The sequence below is a fragment of the Trichechus manatus genome, unplaced genomic scaffold (genome assembly GCF_000243295.1).
Source record: "Trichechus manatus latirostris isolate Lorelei unplaced genomic scaffold, TriManLat1.0 scaffold00015, whole genome shotgun sequence".
Lineage (NCBI taxonomy): Eukaryota > Metazoa > Chordata > Mammalia > Sirenia > Trichechidae > Trichechus > Trichechus manatus.
The window spans coordinates 16,995,165-17,018,448 of NW_004443951.1; the positions used below are offsets into that span (position 1 = coordinate 16,995,165).

A 23,284-nucleotide genomic window follows, 5' to 3' on the forward strand; every position below is an offset into this window, starting at 1 on the left:
GCAAGTTTGGTATTAACTTTATTCTATTTTCTGTATAACTTTAAGTACATAAAGGTTTATTTCCACAGGCCTCAGGAAATCGGTAGAAGTCACAGGACAATTTCTCTTCCCACCAAAAAAGTTGCATATTTTGGTAAGTGTATGTCCTAGAGGGAAAAACTGAAATTTACACTAGCAATGCTGTGCAAGATTCTTACGTAAATCAAGACCTAAAACCAGCCCACAGTGGAGGTTTTAGCCCTCTGTTCAGGTGCCTGGACAGAAGCCATAAGCTGCTGAGCATGACAGGAAAAAGGAGGCAGTGAAGGTGGATGACAGGCACCTAGCACAGAAGGAGTAAGGAATGCCAGATTCCTTGGAATGGTGTGTTCTTGTTTTCCCTTTGTTAAAAAAAGTCATCTCTGTAGGAAGATGCTAGGCAGGGATCCCAGAGAAAGGCTCCAGGACTCCTCTAACTGCCCAGGGTGCAAGATACTGCTACAGCAGCCAGTACAGGAGAACCTACTATTTCATGGTTCAGGCAGACCCAGGATGGAATGCAAAATAAAAGGAATGCTTATGGGAAACAATTTTGCTTGGAATGCTAGATGGCCAAGCCTCAGCCTTTGGTCCAGTTCAACCCTTACCTAACTTATCAACAGTGAAAAATTAGTTTGGTTAGAAGAACCAGCTGAAATCACACCAGCTTCTGCTACACTCATGTGCGTTGTTAGAAAAAGATTAATTTATGTGAACATTCTGATCGGTTAATTCCTAGGGACTGTTTTATTCTTCCCAAAAGACTTTTGGTAGAATAACCCCCAAAAGCTGAAAGCCAAAACCTACCAATCCTGGTCTGTAGTTCCTTAAGAATGAACTGGTGGTGTGGTTGAGCTGATACAGAAAAGCTGCACCTTCCTGCAGATGATCAACTGACCTGCTATCCCACCCCAAATCTCAGCCTGAGGTATATTTCAGTGAAGGCAGGTAGCTGTGCTCCTCAGAGCAGAGAAGCAGTTTAAGAGCAGAAAGGTAGAGGAAATCTAGAAAAGAACCGTCTTGATACAGATTTATCCCATGGTGTGAAGGGAGAGGGCAAAGAACCCAGTGGCACTTCGCTTATCCAGCAATTTCTGTCACTGTGGTGACTAACTTCTGCCCATTCCATACGGTCTTGAACTGCTCAGGGACTGGGAACTCATTCTGCAAATAAAGAGACAATAGTTCAAAAATTTGAGCTAAGAGCTGAGGTCAACTCTCACTCTTCTCCCAAAGCTTGCTTCCACTGAGAGCACAGTAGCATGTAATGAGACAGAAACTGACTCCGTCTGAAAAGCATGGCTATGTAAATGGCAACGCCACATCTTGGGCTACCACTTTCCCTACCACTGATAGGACAGAAGAGCATTGGCATGTGGGAAAGAGAACCAAGGCTCCAAAGCCAAACATGTAGGTTTGAATCTATGTCCTATTATTTGCTGATCTGTGACCTCAGGCAGATGGTTGAACCTATGAGGCATGAAAAATGTGTATGTATGGCACCAGCCCAACCGAGCGCTGTGACTCATTCCCATTCCTTTTTGCTACCCTGAGTATCTGCTCAATTTAAAAGCAGAAACCAGCCCCCTTTGGAGCTCTACTACAGGGACTACCTCAGGCTTCGATGTACAATGTCCATCTAATAGCTTTCTCCAATGCAAGAGGTCATCAGTCCCTTCCTTTGAACATCATACTACTAAAGAGATCAAGAAACTTACAAAGTCACCACCTTCTGTAGGAATAAGGACATTCATCTCAGAAGATTTGGCACTGACTATCTCACAGTCCAAGGAATTCCTGCTCAGGTAAGTGTGGCAGCCATCTGTTTTGTTGATGGAAATGGTTGGCACTTTACCCATTACCTGCAGAGAAAACCAAGAAAACTGAGTCCCACCAGTCGAGAATAGTGGTAGGAAAAGCCTTCACTGTTTCACAGGATGCAGCAACTACATAAAAAGCTCACAGGTGCCCAACAGGTATTGGATGCTAGGGGTGGGCTGGATGGGAGCTGGAAAGAGCTCACTATAGAGCCGACTCCTCTCCTGACACATCCAAAGCAGATCAGCTTACAGACTGTAGAATCAGATTACCACCAGAGCAACATCTGTGGGTCTGCTGTGTCTCTCTTAATTAATTCCTCAGGGACCAAAAGAAGGAGCCAAGATACCAAGTTACCTGAACTTTGACATCTCTACTATTGATTATCTCCACAATGCCCACCACGTCATCGAACACCAGACCGAGTTTCTTACAGTTATCTGGGAGAAGAAAGGGAACAGATCAACAGTATAACCTTTAAGAATCTTTAGAAAGAGAGTAGGGGAAATGGTTCTAGCCCGCTCGGGCTCTAGGACCAACACGGCCTGGGACAGCGAAAAGGACTCACCTACTGTAATGGAATTAATTTTGCCCTTGATTTGCAATGTTGTATTGACACACTTGTATATGTAAGCCACCTGTTTCAGCTCTGTGTCATCAATCACCAAGTTGGAAACATTCTCTTGATTTTCCTGTTAAAGAGATACACCTTTCAGGAATCTCATCACTAAGCACATACCACCCAGGGTAACTGAGGCTGTCCCAAACTTGTCCCTTTCAGTCTAAGCCAGAATTCTACACTCATTTGTCTGTGCTCCCTGTTTAAATCCTCCATCCCCATCCCTTGTTCCCAGTCCAGTTAGTTTTAACTCACCACTCTCCACTTCTTGCCCTGCAGTTCAAGTAGAGGTGGCTCTTTCTTTGCAGCTGGTTTCGGGGAGGGGCTGACTCCTGGTTTAGGTGCAGAGAATGGTTTGGGGCCACTGCGTACGGGACCACTCTGAGCCTTCAGGGCGGGGTTCTTGTGAGTCTTCATGTCATCAGATACATGTTTCAGGGCTGTAAAAGAACGGCAGTTACTCTGTTCCTGTTCCTCATACCAGGGCTTTGGGCTGAGGCAATAACCAACTTCTGCTATCAGAGGTTAAACTCATCCTTAACAGAAAACCTAAAGCCAAAAACCAGAGCCTGAGAGGTTCTCCCACAGTTTTAGAGAAGTACTTCAGTAATTTCTCTTCTCCCCCAAGGGTAAATTACATGCTCCCATTTTAAAAAACATGTTTTTTCCCATCTTAAAAAATATGGAATGTGTGTATATTTAAAGGGGGGCATGTAAATGTACAAGAAAAGATTTAGAAAGACAAATGCCAAACATACAATCACAAAATATATATGTGTAGTTTTAAAAGCAATATAAAAGAACAAAATAATAATGTGATACTAAAGAAAATGTGGTAAAAACAGAAAAACCTCACCGACATCTAACCCTAACCCCCCCCCATACACACACACACACACACACACACACACAATTAACAATAAAATTTTTCTCATGTTAACCTACAGTTTCTAAAAATATGGTTTTTTTTTTATTTTTTAAGGTAAAAGATTCCATAGTCTCCCTCAGCAGGCTGATGCACACTTTGCTCTTGAACATGGCCCAATCTGTGCTGACTAACCAATGCTGAATGGCCACTATTCCTTGCGGTTGTAGCTGAACTACTAGATTTTTGTTGCTGTTGTTAAACACTACATGGTTCACTGTAGAAAAAAATTTAATGGCTACATAATATTCCATCAAGAGGACATACTATAGTTAACCACTGCCTTACTGTTAGACAATTATGCTGTTATAGTATTTTTAGTATTAGAAATGACACTGTGTATAAAACTTGTTCTATATTTTAGATATTTTATGTACAGATTTCTAGAAGTGGGTAAGAACATTTTTAACCTTCTTGACCCAGAATTCCAAGAAGACAGTACGATTTAGACTTCCACCAGCAGTGTATAAAGTGTCTAGTTTGTTTATACCAACATTAGGTAATTCTTATAGAAATTTTCAATGTGACTAGTATACATCCTCTGAGGAAATTAACCTGCCACCCCCCTCAGTGCCCACCCAGTGTTCCAATCACAGGACTTCCCAAAGAGACCATTGTGGTAACATGGATAAAGCTCTGATGAAACTGCCAGCACCATACACCACACCTCGGCACAACAGGGTACTCTCTATATGCCACTTAATGTTAAATCACTCTCCCATGAGGCAGAGGGCTTCCCAACTGTAATCACCCATTTTCAATTTCCATTTAGGCCAGATTTGCTGTCCCTTTGGGTAACTTGAAGGAACATGATATCCCAAATTAATTCTCCCACACACAAGCCAGGGTTCTGGTTTACAGATTTAATTGTTGTGTGTCTGGTTGGTAAGGTCTGGCTCAACCAACCTGGTGTACCAACTCTTCTTCCAAAGTATTCACTCACCATGTGTGATGCTCTCCCCCTGGTTAATCTGGGCAAACAGTGCTGAGCGTGAAGCAGAGTCATCTGAGCCTGAACTGGTGGGGACTGGAGGGGGAGGCGGGCCAGGTGGAGGGGGAGGAGGACCCGATCCGGCAGAGGGTCCAGATGGCAAGCCACTCAGCTCTTTTGCCACAGGCCCCTGAAATAATAAGCACAGGTGACACACTCATCCTCCTTCTCTCCCTCTGTACTATTCCCAGTAGGGCCCTACCATGTGTCCAGGGTACATGGGCTACCCACCATAGCCCTTGAGACAGTAATTAATGCTCTATATCCACATTCAACTTGGCTTCATTCCCGGTCACCCCTCCCCAAGAATCCAACTCTCTGCTCCATTTCTCAGCTTTCACATCTACCTAATTCCAGCTCTAAACCCACACTTCTAAAAATCTACCTCACATCTCCCATACCTAGTGTATCACCAGGGGCTCAGAGTCAACAAGTCCCAAACTGATTTTATCATCTCCTGCCTACACCCCTACCTGTACAATCATCCCCTTGTCTCTATTTCATTGAAAGACATTAGAATCCAAGACTGACTGTTTAATCTTTTTTTGTGTCTTCCTCAGCCTCTTTAAGTTTTTCTATAACCTTGGTTATATCTCCTGCAAATTCTTGTGTACCAACCCCTAGAACCATGACCACTTCCATAGTTTGAACATGAGCCTTTATCCTTGACCTACTGGGACTCTTTTAAGGACAACGCTGATCATTGTCACTCGCTTGCTCAAATACCTATGATAGTTACTTATGACTTACTATAAAGTCCAAGGGGCCTCAGCCTTCTTTCCAGCCTTTTCTCCTAAAATTCTCTGACCATCTCTTATTGAAGCCAGAGATGAGCGATCTCCACATTTACTCTGTAATTACTTTGCTTCAGCAGTGCCTTTTGCTAATATCCTCATCTCTCTCACTTCCCAATCTCCTATACTTCTTTCAAGTCTCAGACCAGAGTACACCTCTTCAAAATACCATCTCTCCCAGTAAGAAACACTCTTCTCCTCCTCATACTCTGTAGTCTGTATCTTTCTTATAGCATCCAGCTTGGTGGTTTGTACTGGGTATTATATCTGTATCTTCAACCTCCCTTAAGGACTGGGACAGTGTAACTCATTCATCTCTGTCTCCCCTTCTGCACCAACCACTCTCCCTGACCCATGTTTATTGAAAATGAATAGAATTGAATATTCCTTCTCCTCTGCTCCTTGCTTTCTTTACTCTCTTCTATTTTTCTCCCTTTCCTTCTCCCCCTTTTCTTTCTATCTTCAAATGAAGACTATGGCATTCCTTCTTGGACACTGGTGGTACTGAAGTCTAAGAAATCTATGGACCCTCATCCTGAAGGAATAAAGAATGGGAGGGACAAAGCTCAAAACTCACTAACCGTTTTGCTCCAGGTGAGGCCGGTCGTATGGAACTCCTTAATGTAAGCCTGCAGTTCTGTCCATATACTCAAGTAAGCTTTGACCCACTCCACATGCTTCTTATCCCTGGGAGAAAGAAGAAAGAACTTGTTACAGGCAGCCAGGGTATATTACAATAGTGGTTCCAGAATCCCTCCTTCCTATGGGCTTACATCCTCCTACCTATGGCATTTCTTAGAGTCTGCTTAATGGTAGTTTTTCTATCATTGGTGAGCCTTTTTTTTTTTTTTTTTTTAAATAGCAGTGTTACTCAAACATTTTTTTTTTAGTAGCAGAAAACAGTTCTTTCAAAGTACACCTTACACAGAACCTAGTACATAACATATAACTGTAACCTAATATATAAACTGATAAAAGCAGACATTCTAACAACGAAGCTATGGTGGAGAGATCTCTCGGGCACACCTATGGAACTCTAGGGCCCCAGGAAATTTGAATGCCATATAGCACAGTGCCTTATGTCAAAATATGTCCCCTATACCCCCCTCCTCCCAATCAAAAAAAAAAAGTAAACTTCCCATTAGGAGGAAATAACCAGCAGTACATTACAAAAATAGCACTGCACTATAGTTCAAGACCCCTCTCTTCTGTATATTAGCTGGAAAACTTTAAGGTTATTTAGCCTAAGACGCAGTTCCCTAAACTATAAAGTGATGGGGCAATGGTGATGGATAATCAAAACATTGCAATGCTTAATTCATCACATTGCTGGAAGGATCAAAAGTGCCTGGTGTTCTCGGACACATTTCACACATATGAAGGATTATTCCTGGGACACAGTAGTTACTCAACAAATACTGGTTGACCGATGATGGATAGAAGAAAGGATTTGGGTAGCTATGCAGCTAAGTAAAGCTGAAGCACAGCTCCACCACTCCACCTCAAAACCAGCAATGGAAAAGTCAGCTAGGACTGGTGTGCATGGGTGGTTAGACATACCGTGACTCCCCTTACCTGTTAAGACATACAGTGACTCCCCTTACCTGTTAAGACATACAGTGATTCCCCTTACCTGTTAAGACATACAGTGACTCCCCTTACCTGTTAAGACATACAGTGACTCCCCTTACTTGTTAAGACATACAGTGACTCCTCTTACCTGTTTGTCATCTGTGTTGGCTAGGCAACCGTACTCTCAATTTACCTAACTGCATGAATAGTCAGGTTCATTTCCTAATAAATCCTACTGAACTCTTTGCTACAGGGCCAGTTAGAAATCCTCAACCAAGGAACAAAATCTTATATAATTTAGCAAATTAAAGCGTATAAAGTCCATGCTACCTCCAGCAAAACTTAAGCATGGAGGGGTAAGGATGAGAAGACTAAAAGGGCTTCCACCAACCATGGAGACAAAGCAGAAGCAGAAACACTTCCTACTTGCAAATGTAGCTTCTATGAGCCAATGTTTATCAAGCGTTCCAGAAAGCAGCCCTGAGATAGGAGAACCAACCAAAGAGCAGCCTTAACCCCAAAGTTGTACTCCAACAAGTAACCAGTTGGGTCTGTGTTTATTGCCCTTTCCCCCTTGAGGAAAAACTGGACTCACACATCTTTGTATTCCTTGAGGACTCGGTTTGTATAAAACATGGCAGCATCATTCACTTCTTTCACGTAGGGACCAGGCTTGGGAGCCTAGAGAGAAAGAAGCTGTCAGTGACCCAAAGCCTCTTCAGCCATATTTCCTTACCTCTTCCAGTCCATCCTTTCCCTCCCCTGGAAGTTGCACTGCTCACCATAGCTACCCAACCCAGGGCCTGGATGCTTTCGCTGACAGCTGACAGGTGATTAAACAACTTGCTGCCTCGGTTCTTCTCCCGGAAAGATGTCACTTCTTGGATCTGCTCTGAGATAGGTGCTAACAATTCAGAAAGCTTATTCTAAAAAAAGATGGAGGAAAGATTCAGGTTACAGTCTTCCTGTAAAAGCTCTGATATGTTGGTCAACTCTGATCCTGAAGGCAAGAATTCTTTATGAACTACAATGAGCACCAAATAAACTTTGTCTTCATTCTGCACAGGTTCACGTGGCTAAAATACTGCTCTTCATCTCACTCTACCCACAAAGTCACAACTCCTCAGGCTGGATTTTGTGGCTCTTCATGACTGGGACCCATACTCCAGTTATACCACAAAATCCTACCATTACAACCACCTGTCTCTTTTCTGTCCCACTAACAGAAGGTACTGGTTCCACTCTGTGCCTTTACTCACCATGTTCTTCTTTTTCCATCTAGCCAAATGCTCCTCAGCCTTCAGAGCAATCTTACTCCAAGCCCACCCACACCAGCCTCCTACAGCATTTACTGTCAGCATAACCAAGTCTGGTACCTTATCACACAGCAACACAAACTATTAGTGAGCCCACATGAGTGTGTTTTCATTTCTCAATAATTCTTCAAAAACAAGGACTTTATCTTATCCCTCTTCTATAATCCTTATAGCCCTGAACGCACCGCTAGTCATACAGCAGCTGCTGAGTAGAGATCTGCTGAATCAAGTGCAACTAGGGGGCTTGGCATTTGAGCAGGTAGCTTAGCAAAACTCACCTAGATGAATTTTACATTTCTGTGTCCACCAAAAAAAAAAAAAAAGTGTTTTTATCCTTCTTTCAAAGTTTGGTTTCCTGAACATCTGAATTCTCAGATCTAAGCAGGAAAAAAATCTAAAGCAGGGATTGGGCAAACTGTTTTGTAAAGGGCCAGAGAGTAAATATTTCAGGCTTTGCGGGCCATCTGGTCTCTGCTGCAACTACTCAACACGACTGTGTTTCAATAAAATTTTATTTACAAAAACAAGTCGCAGGCCACATTTGGCCTGTGGGCTGTAGTTTATTGACCCTGGTCTAAAGCAAAGGAAATGTAATAGTGTCTCAGCTGCCTGATTTGTTTTGGAAAGCGTGGGTTTGGAAAAAAGGTTTAGACAAAACTCTTCAATCATTCAGGATAGACAAAACTCTTCAATCATTCAGGATAGATTAAGAATTAGTGTCTGATATATTTTACATTATCTTGCACTATTTTTACATTATTTAGGCACGCCACAGGACCAAAGGTTATAGTACAGCATTAGCATGAAGACTTGTTTTATTACCCCTCTTTGCCTAGGAAATCCAAATACAAAAAGAAGAAAAAAAGCAAAACTAAAAACTCTGGCTCTGAGAAAAACCTAGATTTTCTCTAACTCAACTTTTTTTCAAGTTGGCAGCAAATTCTGAGGTAGAAGTAAAGGTGGCGGGAGATCCCCTAACCAGTGAAGGATGAGGAGTGAAGCAATACCTCTGGAGCTATAAGATCTCCACAGCAGCGTGACTAGAGCCCACCCACAGGGAAGCCACAGAACCACCTCTCTATGACCCAAACGGCCTAGGGGATGATATGATAAATTTGGGCCCAAGGGCCCAAGAAGCTTCAAGAGGCTGTCCACTGAGAGAAGCAACAAAGTCTCAGGGGCAACTACTGTTCTAAGCAAAATAACAGGAAAAAAAGCCACTGGACACCAATAAATAGGTAATGGCCCATTCTCATAATGGCACTTGAAGTCTGACTCTACACTGGGACTTGGTGTAAATGTACATTATCAAGAGACTGGTAGGTCTATTTCAGCATGTTGTGATAGTTGAGCAGAAACCTCTCATCTTGTCCTCAGCATCAACTAAAACTAAACCAACTAATAATAAACTTACAGCTGCTGGCTGCTGGCACTGAGAGGCTGTAACCAGGAGAGCTCGCTCCAACTTCAGACCTGTGTGTACCATGTCTGCCTGTCGGAAAAGAGAAGAATCAGCTATTGACTGCACATTACAACTAGAGTGGTCCTGATAAGAATAACATGAAATCTCCACTTCCATGGACTCTGGTTTCCAAGGACCCAGGCACTTCTTGTTGCTTTCCTCATGTACTCCAGATCGCAGGGTCTGAGAGCTGAATTACATATACTACTGTTCCCGTTGGAATAAATTAGGGATAAATATCCAGAGTTGGAAATGAAGATAATCAAGGATAGTGTTAGGCGACATCAAATTAGCAATTGCACATGCAGTATGACATAAAACGCAATGAAAATCCCTCCTACCTTGTATAACCAAAAAAAAAAAAAAAAACCTAGAGGCAGGAGTAAACGTAAAGGCCTAAATTTATGCCTAAAATTCTCAAGATATTTACTCCTTTAGGTTATAGATATTTCTCAATTGCCGGATCATGATCCATTAGTAGGCAATTAAATCAATTTAGTGAGCCACAACCAGCACTTTATTAAGTGAAATAAAAACATAAGAGTGCATTCCATCAGCTTGAAATTATTCCCAAATAAAAAGTAAAAACATAAAAAACTGCAGTACATATGGTATAAGCACTGTTTCATGAAAATTTTATCTGTTACAAATTTAATATGTGTTTCTTACTGAGGGTCATACTCAAAAGAATTTAAGAAACACAAGGTCATAAGCACTGTTAAAATACAAAAATTCAAAGAAGGTAATTTATTTTTTCTGGATATGCACTTCTGAAATGCAAAAGTGATACATGTTCAAAATTGTTTCAAGTGTTATAGAACCATATAAACGTAAAAATGCAAGCCCCCACGCTCCTATCTAAGTCCCAGTCCCACTCCCTAGAGATAACACCACTATCAACAGACGGTGTATAAAAGGTTCAAAATAAATCTTCCGAACGCAAAGCACAAATCTTGCTGAAGGATGAGGAAGCTCCTAAACATGGTTATTGCTTACAAAGGATCACTCAGTAGACTAGCAGGAAGGTTCTGCGTCCTGAAGAAAGAGACAGAGTGTGTATGTGAGTGTGTGTGTTGGGGGCGGGGGGTTGACAACGCAGGAGGCAGCACATGAAACGAGGTAGGTGGAGAGACACCTGTCACTGCCTGCTTCATATTCTTGCTGTGGGCTAAGTGTGAAAATAACCCATATTAGCATAACTCATAACTATCAAGCACAGTTTTAGAAATGCTAAGTCATGAGAATAACTCCTCTGAATAAGCCCCCCAGGCTTGGTTATATAACATGTTGGGATCAGGCTGGCAGCATGTTCCTCACTGCAAAGATGAACAGAGCCGTATCTCATGCACCAAGCAAGCTTTCTGTATAAAAGAAGCCCACACAGAATATGTGATTAAAGCAGGGCCTGGAAAAAAATGAGGAATATTCCAGTGCTCCTCAGCATACTGAGTGCCTCAGTGTAGGCAGAACAGAAGAGACCAGGAGCCTTTCACAGGGCTCTTAAACAAAGAATGAGCAGGATTTGAAGAAAGCTGCCAGTCCTTAAAAATGGGGAAAAAGGGCAAACATCCTTACATGTTTCTGCACTTCTCCTCCAATCTCTTTACTGATCTTCAGGTACTCTGCCACAGGACCTGCGAGCAGCGAGTCAAATGCCTGCACATGTGGAGCTGCTCCTGCCGAAGACAGACATGCCACAAAGAATCAGTCATGTATTGGAAACACATTTCTTTAAAACATACTTCCATATGAAAGTGAGGGAGCAAGGTAACACAAAAGACACAGTACTGGAACAGAAGTCAGGAGACCAGGGTTCTCGTTCCAGTACCACCACTAACTGGTTATGTGACCCTGATTAAGTCCCTTTTCCTGAGTTTAATCTTCTTCATCTATAAAATGAAAATAAACAAGATAATCCTCCAAGGTTTCTTTTAGCTCTAATGTTCTATGATTCCATTGGTGCATGTGCAAAATGGCCGATTTGCCAATCATTTAGAGAGGAAGTTCTAACCTAACTTGTCATTTGACTTACCCTGGAGTCATTGTGCTAAAGAAAGAACAGGAAATATAACACAAGCAGGAAGTTCTTGTGTTAAAATAACCTAACCAGACATCCTTGCACAAGTCACTTCCTTATCTGCTCACAGCAATATAAATTAGAGAAGATGAACTGCCTAGATTATTTTAGGAAGTTAGCTCCAAAGGACAGAATTCATTGCAATAGGAAAATTTCAGGCCAAGACACTAAATCTTCAGCCAAATAAAGCCAGAACAAAATATTCTGCTGGGCTGTGGATTGCTTACCTTTTGAAGGGCTGTCTCCATATCCACGGTGCATGTCAGAGGCCTGGGACACGGCCTCCAGGCGGCCCACTACCCTCTCCAATCTTTCTACCAGATTTTGCATGTCAGCCATAATGTACCACCTGCTGAAACAGATCAAATGTCACTCGTTGTTTTAATATTACACAGCACCTATGGAAAAAAGAGAGAATATTCCTGGGGGCGGAGGGGTTAGCAGGATACCAACTTTGAGAAACAGAATCATTTTAACAATAAATTAAGATGGAAACAATAGTCTGACATATTTCCAAAATCACAAAGACTTCATTAGGCAAGAGAACTACCCAGGAAAAGGTGTTTACTAAAAACAAATGCTAACTAATTCAAATATTTATTGAGCATTTACTAGAAGGACACCAAATATTTGTAACGGAATTCAGAATTTACAAAGTGTAGTCACACGTATTTTCTCTGTCTGAGCCTTCCAAAAATTTTTCATCAATGGAAGGATAACTACTACACTCTTGCAGATGGAAACTGAATTTCAGTCAAGTTAAATGACTTGCCTACAGTCACATAGTTATCGTATTTTTCGCAAATAATGCACCCACACATATAACATGCATAGCATGCCTAGGAAAATAATGCACGAGAGGGTTGTGGGGTTGGTAAAAAAACATAACACGCGCATTATCTGTGTAAAAATACAGTAGTTAATAGGGAAGCCAGTGCTCGATTTCAAGTTTCCAGCTCTAAGTTCAGTGTGTTGTTTTCTCCCCCACAACATCATACTGCCCACATGTAAAATGCCCCAAAGCAAGATGAATGATATCTACCCTGCTCGAAATCACTTACACTTTAATAGGGAAGATTTGTCATGTGCACTAATAACTATAAAGCAAAGCAGAAAAGTTTTTTAGAAGTGGCAAAAGGAAGTTACAGATAGAATGGCATGGGATTTCGGAGAGGAGAAGAGTTTATCAGCCAGAAAGATCAGATAAGGGTATCACTGAGAAGCTGACATTTCAGCCAGGCTTCCAATGAGGATGGATAGGATCTAGACATGCAGTAGGGAAGGAAAGCAGACACATCCAAAACAGCTTGTTACATATCTTTCACAAGTATCAACTTATCTGAACTGGCCTCACTCAATGTCTAATATCAACCACTAAAAATTAAGCCCCAAGAAAGAAGGGACCTTGTCTAGCTTGTTCCCTATTATACTCTACCATCTAGAACACTACCTGGCATGTAGTAGGTGTTCAATAAATATTTATGAAGTAAATGAACCTAAAGTATAGCATTCTACAACTTCAGAGGGACAAGGGCTCTGAAAGTTGCCCATACTATACACATAAGTAAGTATAAAAAGTTATCAATATACATCTACGTAAAATGTTTTAAGACCCTAAGTGATGTCATAAAGTCAGTGAAATTTTAATCAAAGCCTTGACTTGGAGAGATTCTATTTAATCAAAGCATTAATTAGGTCAGGTAACTGAAGCTGACTGAACTAAAATGACCGTAGCAACTACAATTACCCCAAAGACACCAGAATATCTCAACTCAACACACTGTCCTCCCTGTGGAAGAGATAAGCAGCTCACATGATAAAATAAGGAAGATAATATAATCCCTGTCCATTATTTTCTGTGTATGAGCTTTGGTCTCTCTGGGCCCAATGACTTGCCAGAGAATGTTGTATAAAAGAGAATCAAAGAAAAAAAAATAAGAATGTGAACCAAATACCCCTTTCTATGTCCTGGCCTGGAGAAGTAGCAGAAGCCTCCAAGTATCTGCTCTGCTCACAAATGGAGCAGACTAGAAGCAGCCAATATATTCTTCATGTTATACCAGCATCACCTGAGTGCCCGAGTTGCTGCCCTGTGCCATTTTAGGTGATGACCAAAAAAAAAAAAAAAAAAATCAAACCAAACCCACTGCTGCTGAGTTGATTCTGGCTCATAGCGACCCTACAGGGCAGAGAACAACTCCCCTGTAGGGTCTCCAAGGCTGTAATCTTTACAGAAGCAGACTGCCACATCTTTCTTCCACAGAGCAGCTGGTGGGCTCGAACTACCGACTGGTTAGCAGCTGAGCCCTGCAAAACCAGGGCTCAAATATAATCCACCCCACTCTAAATCCCAGGGGAAAAAGGCAGCAATGCAATCAACTCCAAAGCCACCTTCCACCAGTAGATACCCCCCAGCTCTGTTATAAAACATGTTCCTCCATATACAACGCATGCTACAAGTTGGGACCAGTGTTAACACAGAGACACAGTTCAAGTGTCTCTAAAGCCTGCCAAAGTTGGTGAACACCTATGAATCTTAAAAGCATAAGAATACAGCTTCATGGGATTTTATTTCCCTTTTTCCATAATTCACTTTTTACCTGTATGCTTTCACCGCTACACAAGCTACAGTTCTGCTGGCTGACTTAAGCAAAATGAAGAGAGTATTCAATACAGTTATCATGTATAACTACCTTCATTCTACTACTAACCAAATAGAAGAGTACCTAGTTTTTTGGGTTTTGTAGGGGTAGGGTGAGATTTGAGACATTATCTGAAAGAATGTCCAGAATTGAAGCTACTGAATAACACATCTTTTCAATCTATACACAAATTCACACTATTTAGGTGATCATGTCCACTCCCAAGCCTCCAACTACCATTGCCACAGAACCACCCAGCCCACTTGCCGGGTGATACCACCACAACCACCTATAGATTAATGATTCCCAGAGCAACACAACCAACTCAGACCATTCTTCTGGGTTCAGAATTCTATATCCAGCTTCTACCTAGACGTCTCTACATGAATGTCCCAAAGGCATCTAAACTGTCTAAAACAGAACTCACCATCTTCCCTAACACTGCTCCCCCATCCTTCAGACCCCACTGATACATGATCCTGCACTACCAGCAATCACCTGATTAATCGAGCTACTAACCTAGAAACTGTTAAGCAGTGTAGTGCAGTGGTTAATAGCGTGGTCTTTAGAGAAGTCAGATAGATTGGGGTTTGAATGAAAGTACTCTGGCTGGGTCAGTTACCAGACTTTCTGAGCCTCAGCTTCCTCATTTGTGTAACGGGGACCAAAGGTTACTGGTTCAAACCTACCCAGCAGCTCTGTGGGAGAAAGACCTGGCAATCTACTTCCATAAAGATTATAGCCAAGAAAACTCTACTGGGCAGTTCTACTCTGTCACATAGGGTCACTATGAGTTAAAATCAACTTGACAGCACACAACAACAACAGCAGTAAGAATAAATAAGGAAATATGAGTAAAAGTGCTTGGTACAGTCCTGGAAAATGCTAAGGATTCCATATATGTTCACTAAATCATCGTCTTCCTTACTCTCCCACAGCTAATCAGTCACCAAAATCCATGCGCTCTATGTAGTCTATCTCTTGAACAGATGCCCTTTGCCTTCATCCTGAATGATAAAGTTAGGTCATCACGACTCTTGGCTGTAATAACCTCCTAGTTGTTTTTGTTGTGTAGTGTTGAATTGATTCTGACTCATAGTAACCCTACGGGACATAACAGAACTGCCCCATTGGGTTTCCTAGGCTGTAATTTTTAAAGGAGCACATCACCCGCCAGGCCTTTTTTCCCACGGAGTGGCTGGTGGGTTCGAACTGCCAACCCTTCAGTAAGCGATTGAGCTCTTAACCACTGTGCCACCAGGGCTCCCCACCTCCTACCTCATCTCCTCTAATTCTAGTAACAGACCCTCTTGATCCATTCTTCATATTATAGCGAGATCATATCCTTCATATATCCTTCTCAAATGTAAATATAATTATGATATTCTTCTATTTAATACCAGTCAATACTTACCAGAGCATTCAGAGTAAAGTCCAAACAAGGGTCTCCATAATCTGTACTGCGTTATCTCCTACCAGTCTTATCTCTTGCCACTCCTTTCCTCAGTACACTACAGCAATCCAGAATTACCTGCATTTCCCAGAATGAGCCATGATTTCTCTCACTTGAGCCTTTATAATGCGAGTCACGCGCTTGGTTGCTTTCCCTTCGCAATTTGTCCCTTGTCCCATAACTCCCTTTTAAGACTCAACTAAGGTGTCATCTCCTACAGGAAGCTTTTCCAGTTTTGATATGCTTCCCCCAAGAAGCATTTCCAGACTGTGCTCCCACAACATTGTGCACTTATCTCTCCATTTAACATAGTGGTTTAAAATCATTTGTTTAATAGTCAACAGGCAATTAGCCACCCGAAGGCAGGGACCATGTCTTGTCTTTCTAATTCTAGTACAATAAATGCCATAAGCACTATAAATACAGTAGGTTAATAACAGTCTTTGAAAAAATAAATAAGGATCCTTGCCCACCCTCTCCCCAACATAAGACTGACTGTGGCCTATAGTTGGGTGATACCATCATTATCTCTATCAAATCTGGAGAAAGGAATTTTTTCTTTTTTTTCTTTTTTTGGTCTTTCTGCTTTTTTAGGACCTTACAAACACTCCTGTCTTTCAAATAAGGTAAAAATACTGCCTTCTAGCAGTACTGATATAGAGATCTTCAAACCAAGTACCATAAGGAAAATAATCTTACTTGTTATAATATATAATACTAATTAAAAATAAAATCCCTTATAGTTGTATGTGTTTTACAAAATCAATCTATTGCTTTTGAGACTTACAGTAATTGTGTAAGGTAGGTTATGCAGATACTGATTTCCATTTTAAGAAGAAACTTCACAGACGTTAAAAAGCTTGCCAGAATTCACAACAACAACAAAAGAGTAGCTGCTGAAGCTGCTTCTGTACAACCAAAAGCCTCATGGGATTTGGCTCCTTGGTCTGGAGGAAGTTTAGGGTCATGGTTTCATGGGACATCCCAGTTAATTGGCCTAATAATGTGTTTAATGCTCCTGTTCTACCTCCTAGTTCACTGCCTAGTGACTAGGGTCTTAAAAGCTTGTAATCAGCCATCCAAGGCTCAATAATTAGTCTCTATTCACCTGCAGCGACAGAGGAAGAAGGACAGTCAGGAATAGGAGGAGGATATGGAGCCTATGGCTAATCACCTCCATGAACAACTGTCTCCTTTACCATGAGACCAGAAGAACTGGACGGTGCCCAGCTACCATTACTGAACATTTTGATCAAAGATTCTGTAGAAGAATGCTGATCAAAAGGAGGAAAATACAAGGCCCATAAAACAAAACGAGACTAAATGGGCACACCAGCCCAGGGGTGAGGATGAGAAGGCAAGAGGGGATAGGAAAGCTGGTAATGGGGAACCCAAGGTCAAGAAGTGGAGAGCGTTAACATGTCGTGGGGTTGGCAACCAATGTCACAAAACAATATGTGTATTAATTATTTAATGAGAAACTAGTTTGCTCTGTAAACCTTCATCTAAAGTACAATTAAAAAAATAAATAAACTTTTATATAGTAACACAGAAGCTGGCCTCTCACCTTTCACAAAGCCTGGGGAAACTAAAGGAAAAAAATAAAATTCTATAATACCTTAACACCCAAGTTTGGGACATTTGAAAATCTAGACTGCTTTATTATTTATTAAGAAATTGGGCTATATGGGAAAAAAAAGTCACTATTTTTAAATATCCAAAGATGATTAAAGATAGTGAGAAGAACAATAACCAGCATTTTTTAGGCGTTTGGGATAAAAATTTGTTAAAAAAAAAAAGGGGGGGGGGAGGAGGGGAAATACAGAATAGAACTTCAAATTCTCATGGGCTCCAGACTTGCTGGAGCCATGGGGGCTGGATGAACCGCCAAAACTACTGCCCTAAGATAATCTTTAAAACTTAAACCACAAATATCCCCTGAAGTCTTCTTAAAATCAAATAATAGTTTAGCTTAACTAGCAAAAAACGTCTGCCTTGAACATTATGCTCTTTTAAGAACTATCTATATGGGATCAAAGTGACAAGAGTTAACTTGAAAGATTAGACAGGTAAGGGGCAGTGAGTTCATGTTAGTTGGGGAGGAACAACTGAGCAAAGGAGGGTGAGAACTGTTGCATAGCTCAAAGAATGTAATCAATGTCACTGAATTGAACATGCTGAAATGGTTAAACTGGTGTATGTTTTGCTGTGTGTATTCTCAACAACAACGAAATTTAAAAAAAAAAAAAAAAAACTTGCCAGAGATCAAAGAGAACCTAGGCCTTAAACATAAATCTGAATCCTAGTCTCAGGCTCTTCCCACCACTCCATACAGGCTTTTTAAGCAATTAAGTAACTGTGTGGTTCAGCCCAGCATCCAGCCCACACTGTTAAACAGAGCACTGTGGGTTCAAAGCCACTTTACAGTGTCTTCAGCTGTATTATTAGCAGCTTCCAATTTCTCTGCCTTCTCCATGGAGGCTAATTTTTTTTTCAATCACATTCAGGATAGACGACATATATTTGGAAGGCATATGTTTAAAATAAGGCTTTTCCCAAACGGATGCAAAATTGCCAAAGCAGAAAACTGTAGGTCTGCCTACTCTTGGTTCCCTGTCATCTCCAATTGACAATAGCCAAGAACTATATGAAAGCTTCCATAAATGAATATACAGATACCCAGCTACTTAAGCATTCATCATAAAAGCTTCAGAAAGAGAGGTCGTACTTGTACTAATTACACAAGTCTAAATAAAACTGCTGCCCACTCCTGTGAATCCCCATGATCAGCTGCAGATAGGACTGTTGTGATCCACAGGGTTTTCACTGGCTGATTTTCAAAAGCAGACTGCCAGGCCTGTCTTCCTACTCCATCTAAAACTGGAGACCCCGGGTAGTGCAAATGATTAATGTGCTCAGCTACTAACCAAAAGGTTGAAGGTTCAAGTTCACCCAGAGGCGCCACTGAAGAAAGGCCTGGCACCTTTCTTTCTATGGAAACCCTATGGAGCACAATTCTACTCTGACACACATGGGGTTGCCATGAGTAAAAACCTACTTGATGGCAAATGGCTTTTTAAATAAAACTAGGATTTAGGAGACTGAAGATGGATTCCCAACTTTGTGTAACTTTGGAACAATCGCTTAATGGATTAGAATGCCCACCTAACATAGCGATGTTGTAAGGATTAAAGGAGATGATTTCATAGATGTGAAGTCCCTTTGGAAGCCCTAAAATACAGCCCAAATGTAAAATGTTACCATTGTATAGTATGTGCTAAAATACACACTCCAAAATGCAGGGAGCTTACAAACACACAGAGACACACACACTGGCCATCTCTCAATACCTACAACAACCTGGCACATAGAAGGTGCTCATAAAAGTGCTTAGCAATATTGGGACTACTGAAGAAATGGAAAGACACATGGTCTCTGTCTTCCAGAAGCTTTCATTCTTATTGGAGGGTCAATATAAATTAAATGCTAATGGAATAAATACTGAAGAGGATTTTTTAAGGCTCTATTAGAGATTATCTAACTTCAGTTGGATTAGAGCAAGTTAAAGTATCAGCCTATATATTGGAGATTTTTCTTTGCAGAATGTTAAGGTTCTATATTATATAGTGCAAATGACTACATGCCATGAGAGTTCAGAGGAGATCAATGTGGACTGGAGGCAGTCTGGTTTCAGGAAGGCAGTGAGACATCTTGATGGAAGGGTAAGAGAAAAAAGGGAAGACATTCCAGAACAAATCAAAAGCAGGCTATGTACAGAGTATGAGCAGGTTAACCTGCATAGAGCATGGAGTATCATGGGAAATAAGGCTGGATAAGCAAGTTGGCCCAGGTTATGGCGGGCACTGAAAACCAGGCAATATTTAGATTTGATGTTGTGGTGAATGTGAAATCATTCAATGATTTTGAGTGAGGGAATAATATGATGAAAGCAAATTTTTTAGAAGCACCGTCTGACAGGATGGGATTTGGAGAAAAGAGAAGACATCAGGGTCTAGAAGGTAAACCTGAAAGCTGTTATTCATCTAGTTGTAAAATAAAAGGGCTATGCGAAAGATATTTCACAGGAATAAGCCATAATATATGGTGTCTAGATATAGAAACTAAATGAAAAGAATCAACTGAACTACAAATAACCACCTTTAGGCTACTAAATAGGAGAGCCCTGGTGGCATTATGGTTAAGCCCTTAGGTGCTAACTGAAAGGTCACAGTTTGAACCCACCAGCCACTCCAAGGGAGAAAAGTCCTGATGATCTGCTCCCATACAGACTTCAGTCTAGGAAACCCTAGGGAGCAGTTCTACTCTGTCCTATAGGGTCGCTATGAGTCGACTCCACAGCACACTACAATAGAACAGGCAACTAAGTGACCAGCACCTGAATTAAGTGCTGCAGAGAATATAAAAAAAGGGTAAAATAGTTTCCATGCCCTCAGGGAGCCTAGCAGGAGAGATAAAGCTACCTTCCATTGAATCACTGGCTCTCAGGATTAGAAGGGATTCCAGAAATGTTCTTGTAAAAACACCATCTGATGCCAGGACAGACTTTTCAACATTCTCAGCAGTTAGGCAGCCTCTGTTCAAACACCTTCAGTGATGGAGAACCGGAGATTTCTGAAGGCAGCCCATTCCATTCAGACAGCTCAAGTGTTAGAAAGTTCTTCCTTATATGGAGGCAAAATTTGCCTTCCTGCAACTTCCACCCACTGACATTGGTTCTGCCCTTGGGGGTCACACAAAACAAGTGTGCATTAAACAGAGAACAAGTACTAACTATGTGGTACTGGCTGTGAGTACAATAGTGTTCAGAGAAGGGAGTCACAGATGACTCCAGAGTTGTAAACCTGGGGGCCCAAGAGAAACCAGTTTCTGCTATATGCAGAAATGGGTTGGGCATGCTCTAGTCAGGGCAAGAAGATGAGGTCAGTTTTGGATACGCTGAGTTTAAAGACAAGATGAAGCTTCTAAGTGGAAATCTCCTGTAAGTAGTTAGAAATAAAGCTTGGGGAAGGATTAAGGCTGGAGATAAAAGCTTGCAAGTCATCGACATAGAAATGTCATGAGTCACAAGAGTGGACATGCTCTTAGAGCGCTATCATGCAGAACAAAAAGAAACTATGGGCTTGATTCTTCAGCAATTTCTTTTGTTTGAAACCAAGAGAAATAAAAAATGGCTAATGATTCCTAGCAAACCTGCTTCACACTCCCATCATTCTAACAACACAAGAACAACTCAAACAACCCAGTGCGTTCTGCCTACTCACAAGTGATTCAAAAGTAAAAGGTACCAAGTTACTCCTGCAGTCCTTGTCTCATGTCACCAAGCAATAAAGTCAGTGGTGTAAATCTCTGCTTGAAGAAGAAGTTGCTATACTTAAAATGTTTTCTACCTTGTCTGGTAGTTGTCCCTCTAAGTCTAACCGTTAAGTAAAACTGAAAAGAGAGCAACCTTACAAGTCAGCCTGTATTCTAGGCAGCCCAACTGATCTGCTTCAAAATGCTTCTCTTGGCCTTGACCTTGTAATCCCATTCCTGAGATTTCATCCTAAGAAAACAATCCGAATGCAAGAAACAGTGATAGGCATGAAAATGTAGTAATGTTAGGTACCAAATTAGAAATAACTTAGATTCCAAATTATTAGGGAATGGGTAAATGTGGAAAAAGACTTAGGAGAACACAAAAAACACAGTACAAGTATACATTAGGGTGGTGGGGTTATGGACAATTTTCCCAATCTGTTTTCCAAACTTTAACATAGTTATATAACTTTTTTTTTTTTTTTTTGAAATGGGGGGAAAAAACCCCAAAAAACAGCTCCACTTGGATGTCTCTCCTAAGCTACCACAAGTTATAAACCATTAGTTAGTTCTACAGTCCCAGAGGCACAAAGTGTTAACACACCCAGTGGCTAACTGAAAGGTCAATGGTTTGAGTCCACCCAGAGGCGCCTCAGAATGACCTGGTGATCTACTTCTGAAAAACCAGCCATTGAAAACTCTATGGAACACAGCTCCACTCTGACACACATGGGGTCGCCATGAGTCAGAATCAATCCAACAGCAACTGGTACTCCTAACAATATAAAAATAACACATCACCAGCCTCTAACATGTCACAAAGCAAAACCTAGACATGCTAAGAGGAGATACTACAAGTTGGCTGGTTTAAACCAGAAACCAAAGAACAGATATCACTTTGCCCCGGTAAAGATGCCATCTAAATCTAACCCAAATCAGAAGACACTGTTCTTCCCCAAGCATTTGTTTTTGCTGATGAAATCAATGACATTTAGTGCCTGAGTCACTGCCACCTGAGGTTTAGGTTAAAAGAAAGGCCTATCTTCTAGGGAGAGAAGGAATCCAACCTAGTATCAGTACTTGCCTTCTGTTCCCTCCCTGCACACAACCCTCTATGTGAAACTCCAGGAGTGAGTAAAGCTAGTAATAGTGTATAAACTAAAGTCAGAATTGTGTACAAGACGTTCTAATAGCCTGAGGCAAACAGTTCACTTTGTGTGGCCATGGGTTCCCCTCTCTTCTATATTCAAGGAATATTATGAATATGGGATCAAACTGACAACAGCAACTCAAAAGATTAGATAGGAATCTTAGGGGTCAGTGAGTTTATATTAATGAGGGAGGAACAACTCAGAAAAAAGAGTGAGAATGGTTGCACAACTCCAAGAATGTAATCAATGTCACTGAACTGTACATGTAGAAACTTGAACTGGTGTATGTTTTGCTGTGTATATTCTGAACAACAAAATAAATTTTAAAAAATATTAGGAAGACTAACTGCACAGAGCATCCAGCAGGCCCTTTCTGTATCTTTCACACTACATAAGGAAAAACAGCATTGGCTGACTTCAGTCTGGGTAGTTGTTTTAAAAGAACAGCATTTCCCATCCTCACATGTAAAGACAAATTCAAGAATGCTATTTGTCCCTAGTCATGATTTCCCTACAACTAGTGATATAAAAGATTTGTGATTATGAGTCTATAATTAACTTAAATATATGAATTTTAATGGCCTTTGGAGGAAAAACAAACAAAAAGGCAAGCTTGCTCCTTCCATTAAAAATTTCAACTATAACTATTTTCTAGCTGAATGAAAAATTTGGCACGATTGTTCAGGCAAACAAATCTGCACTATAGCTGAGGAATATTTCTAGAGCTTTGATTCTTTTTATTAAGTTTACATGATGGTATATCAAAAAGAAATAGTTCCATGGTGAATGCTGTAGCTGCATTAACCTAAAGACAATGAAGCTATAACAATTTTATCAATTAAAATAAACATGAGTGCCAATTCTATAAACTATATGTAATTTAAAATAAACGATAGTCCTTGTTCACTAAAACCACTCTAAAGGCAGACAACACAAACATGAACAAAACAGGAATTCATATACCCCCAAAACCAAACCAAAAACTAAACCCACTGCTGCTGAGCTGATTCCGACTCATAGCGACCCTATGGGACAGAGTAGAACTGCCCCATAGGGTTTCCAAGGAGCAGCTGGTGGATTTGAACCATCGACCTTTGGTTAGCAGCCGAGCTCTTAACCACTGTGCCATC

At 41.0% G+C, this 23,284-nt stretch overlaps 1 protein-coding gene across 5 annotated transcripts in view; it reads right to left on the reverse strand.

The window, feature by feature from the left end:
* Position 1: 1 nt before the first annotated feature.
* CAP1 (cyclase associated actin cytoskeleton regulatory protein 1) overlaps positions 2–23,284 on the reverse strand; it is a 27,992-nt gene continuing 4,709 nt past the window's right edge. For 2 of the 5 annotated variants that reach the window (XM_023727184.1, XM_004371898.2), the window contains exons 2-13: positions 11,820–11,941; positions 11,091–11,191; positions 9,468–9,545; positions 7,520–7,663; positions 7,333–7,418; positions 5,747–5,852; positions 4,324–4,501; positions 2,711–2,895; positions 2,405–2,528; positions 2,194–2,276; positions 1,737–1,880; positions 2–1,182 (exon numbers count right to left, since the gene is read on the reverse strand). In XM_023727184.1, coding sequence (XP_023582952.1) covers positions 1,099–1,182; positions 1,737–1,880; positions 2,194–2,276; positions 2,405–2,528; positions 2,711–2,895; positions 4,324–4,501; positions 5,747–5,852; positions 7,333–7,418; positions 7,520–7,663; positions 9,468–9,545; positions 11,091–11,191; positions 11,820–11,931 — 1,425 coding nt within the window. In that variant the 5' untranslated portion in view covers positions 11,932–11,941 and the 3' untranslated portion in view covers positions 2–1,098. Of the gene's footprint in view, positions 1,183–1,736; positions 1,881–2,193; positions 2,277–2,404; positions 2,529–2,710; positions 2,896–4,323; positions 4,502–5,746; positions 5,853–7,332; positions 7,419–7,519; positions 7,664–9,467; positions 9,546–11,090; positions 11,192–11,819; positions 11,945–23,284 lie in introns of all 5 variants that reach the window. The other 3 variants (XM_023727186.1, XM_023727185.1, XM_023727187.1) reach the window with 2 other exon arrangements.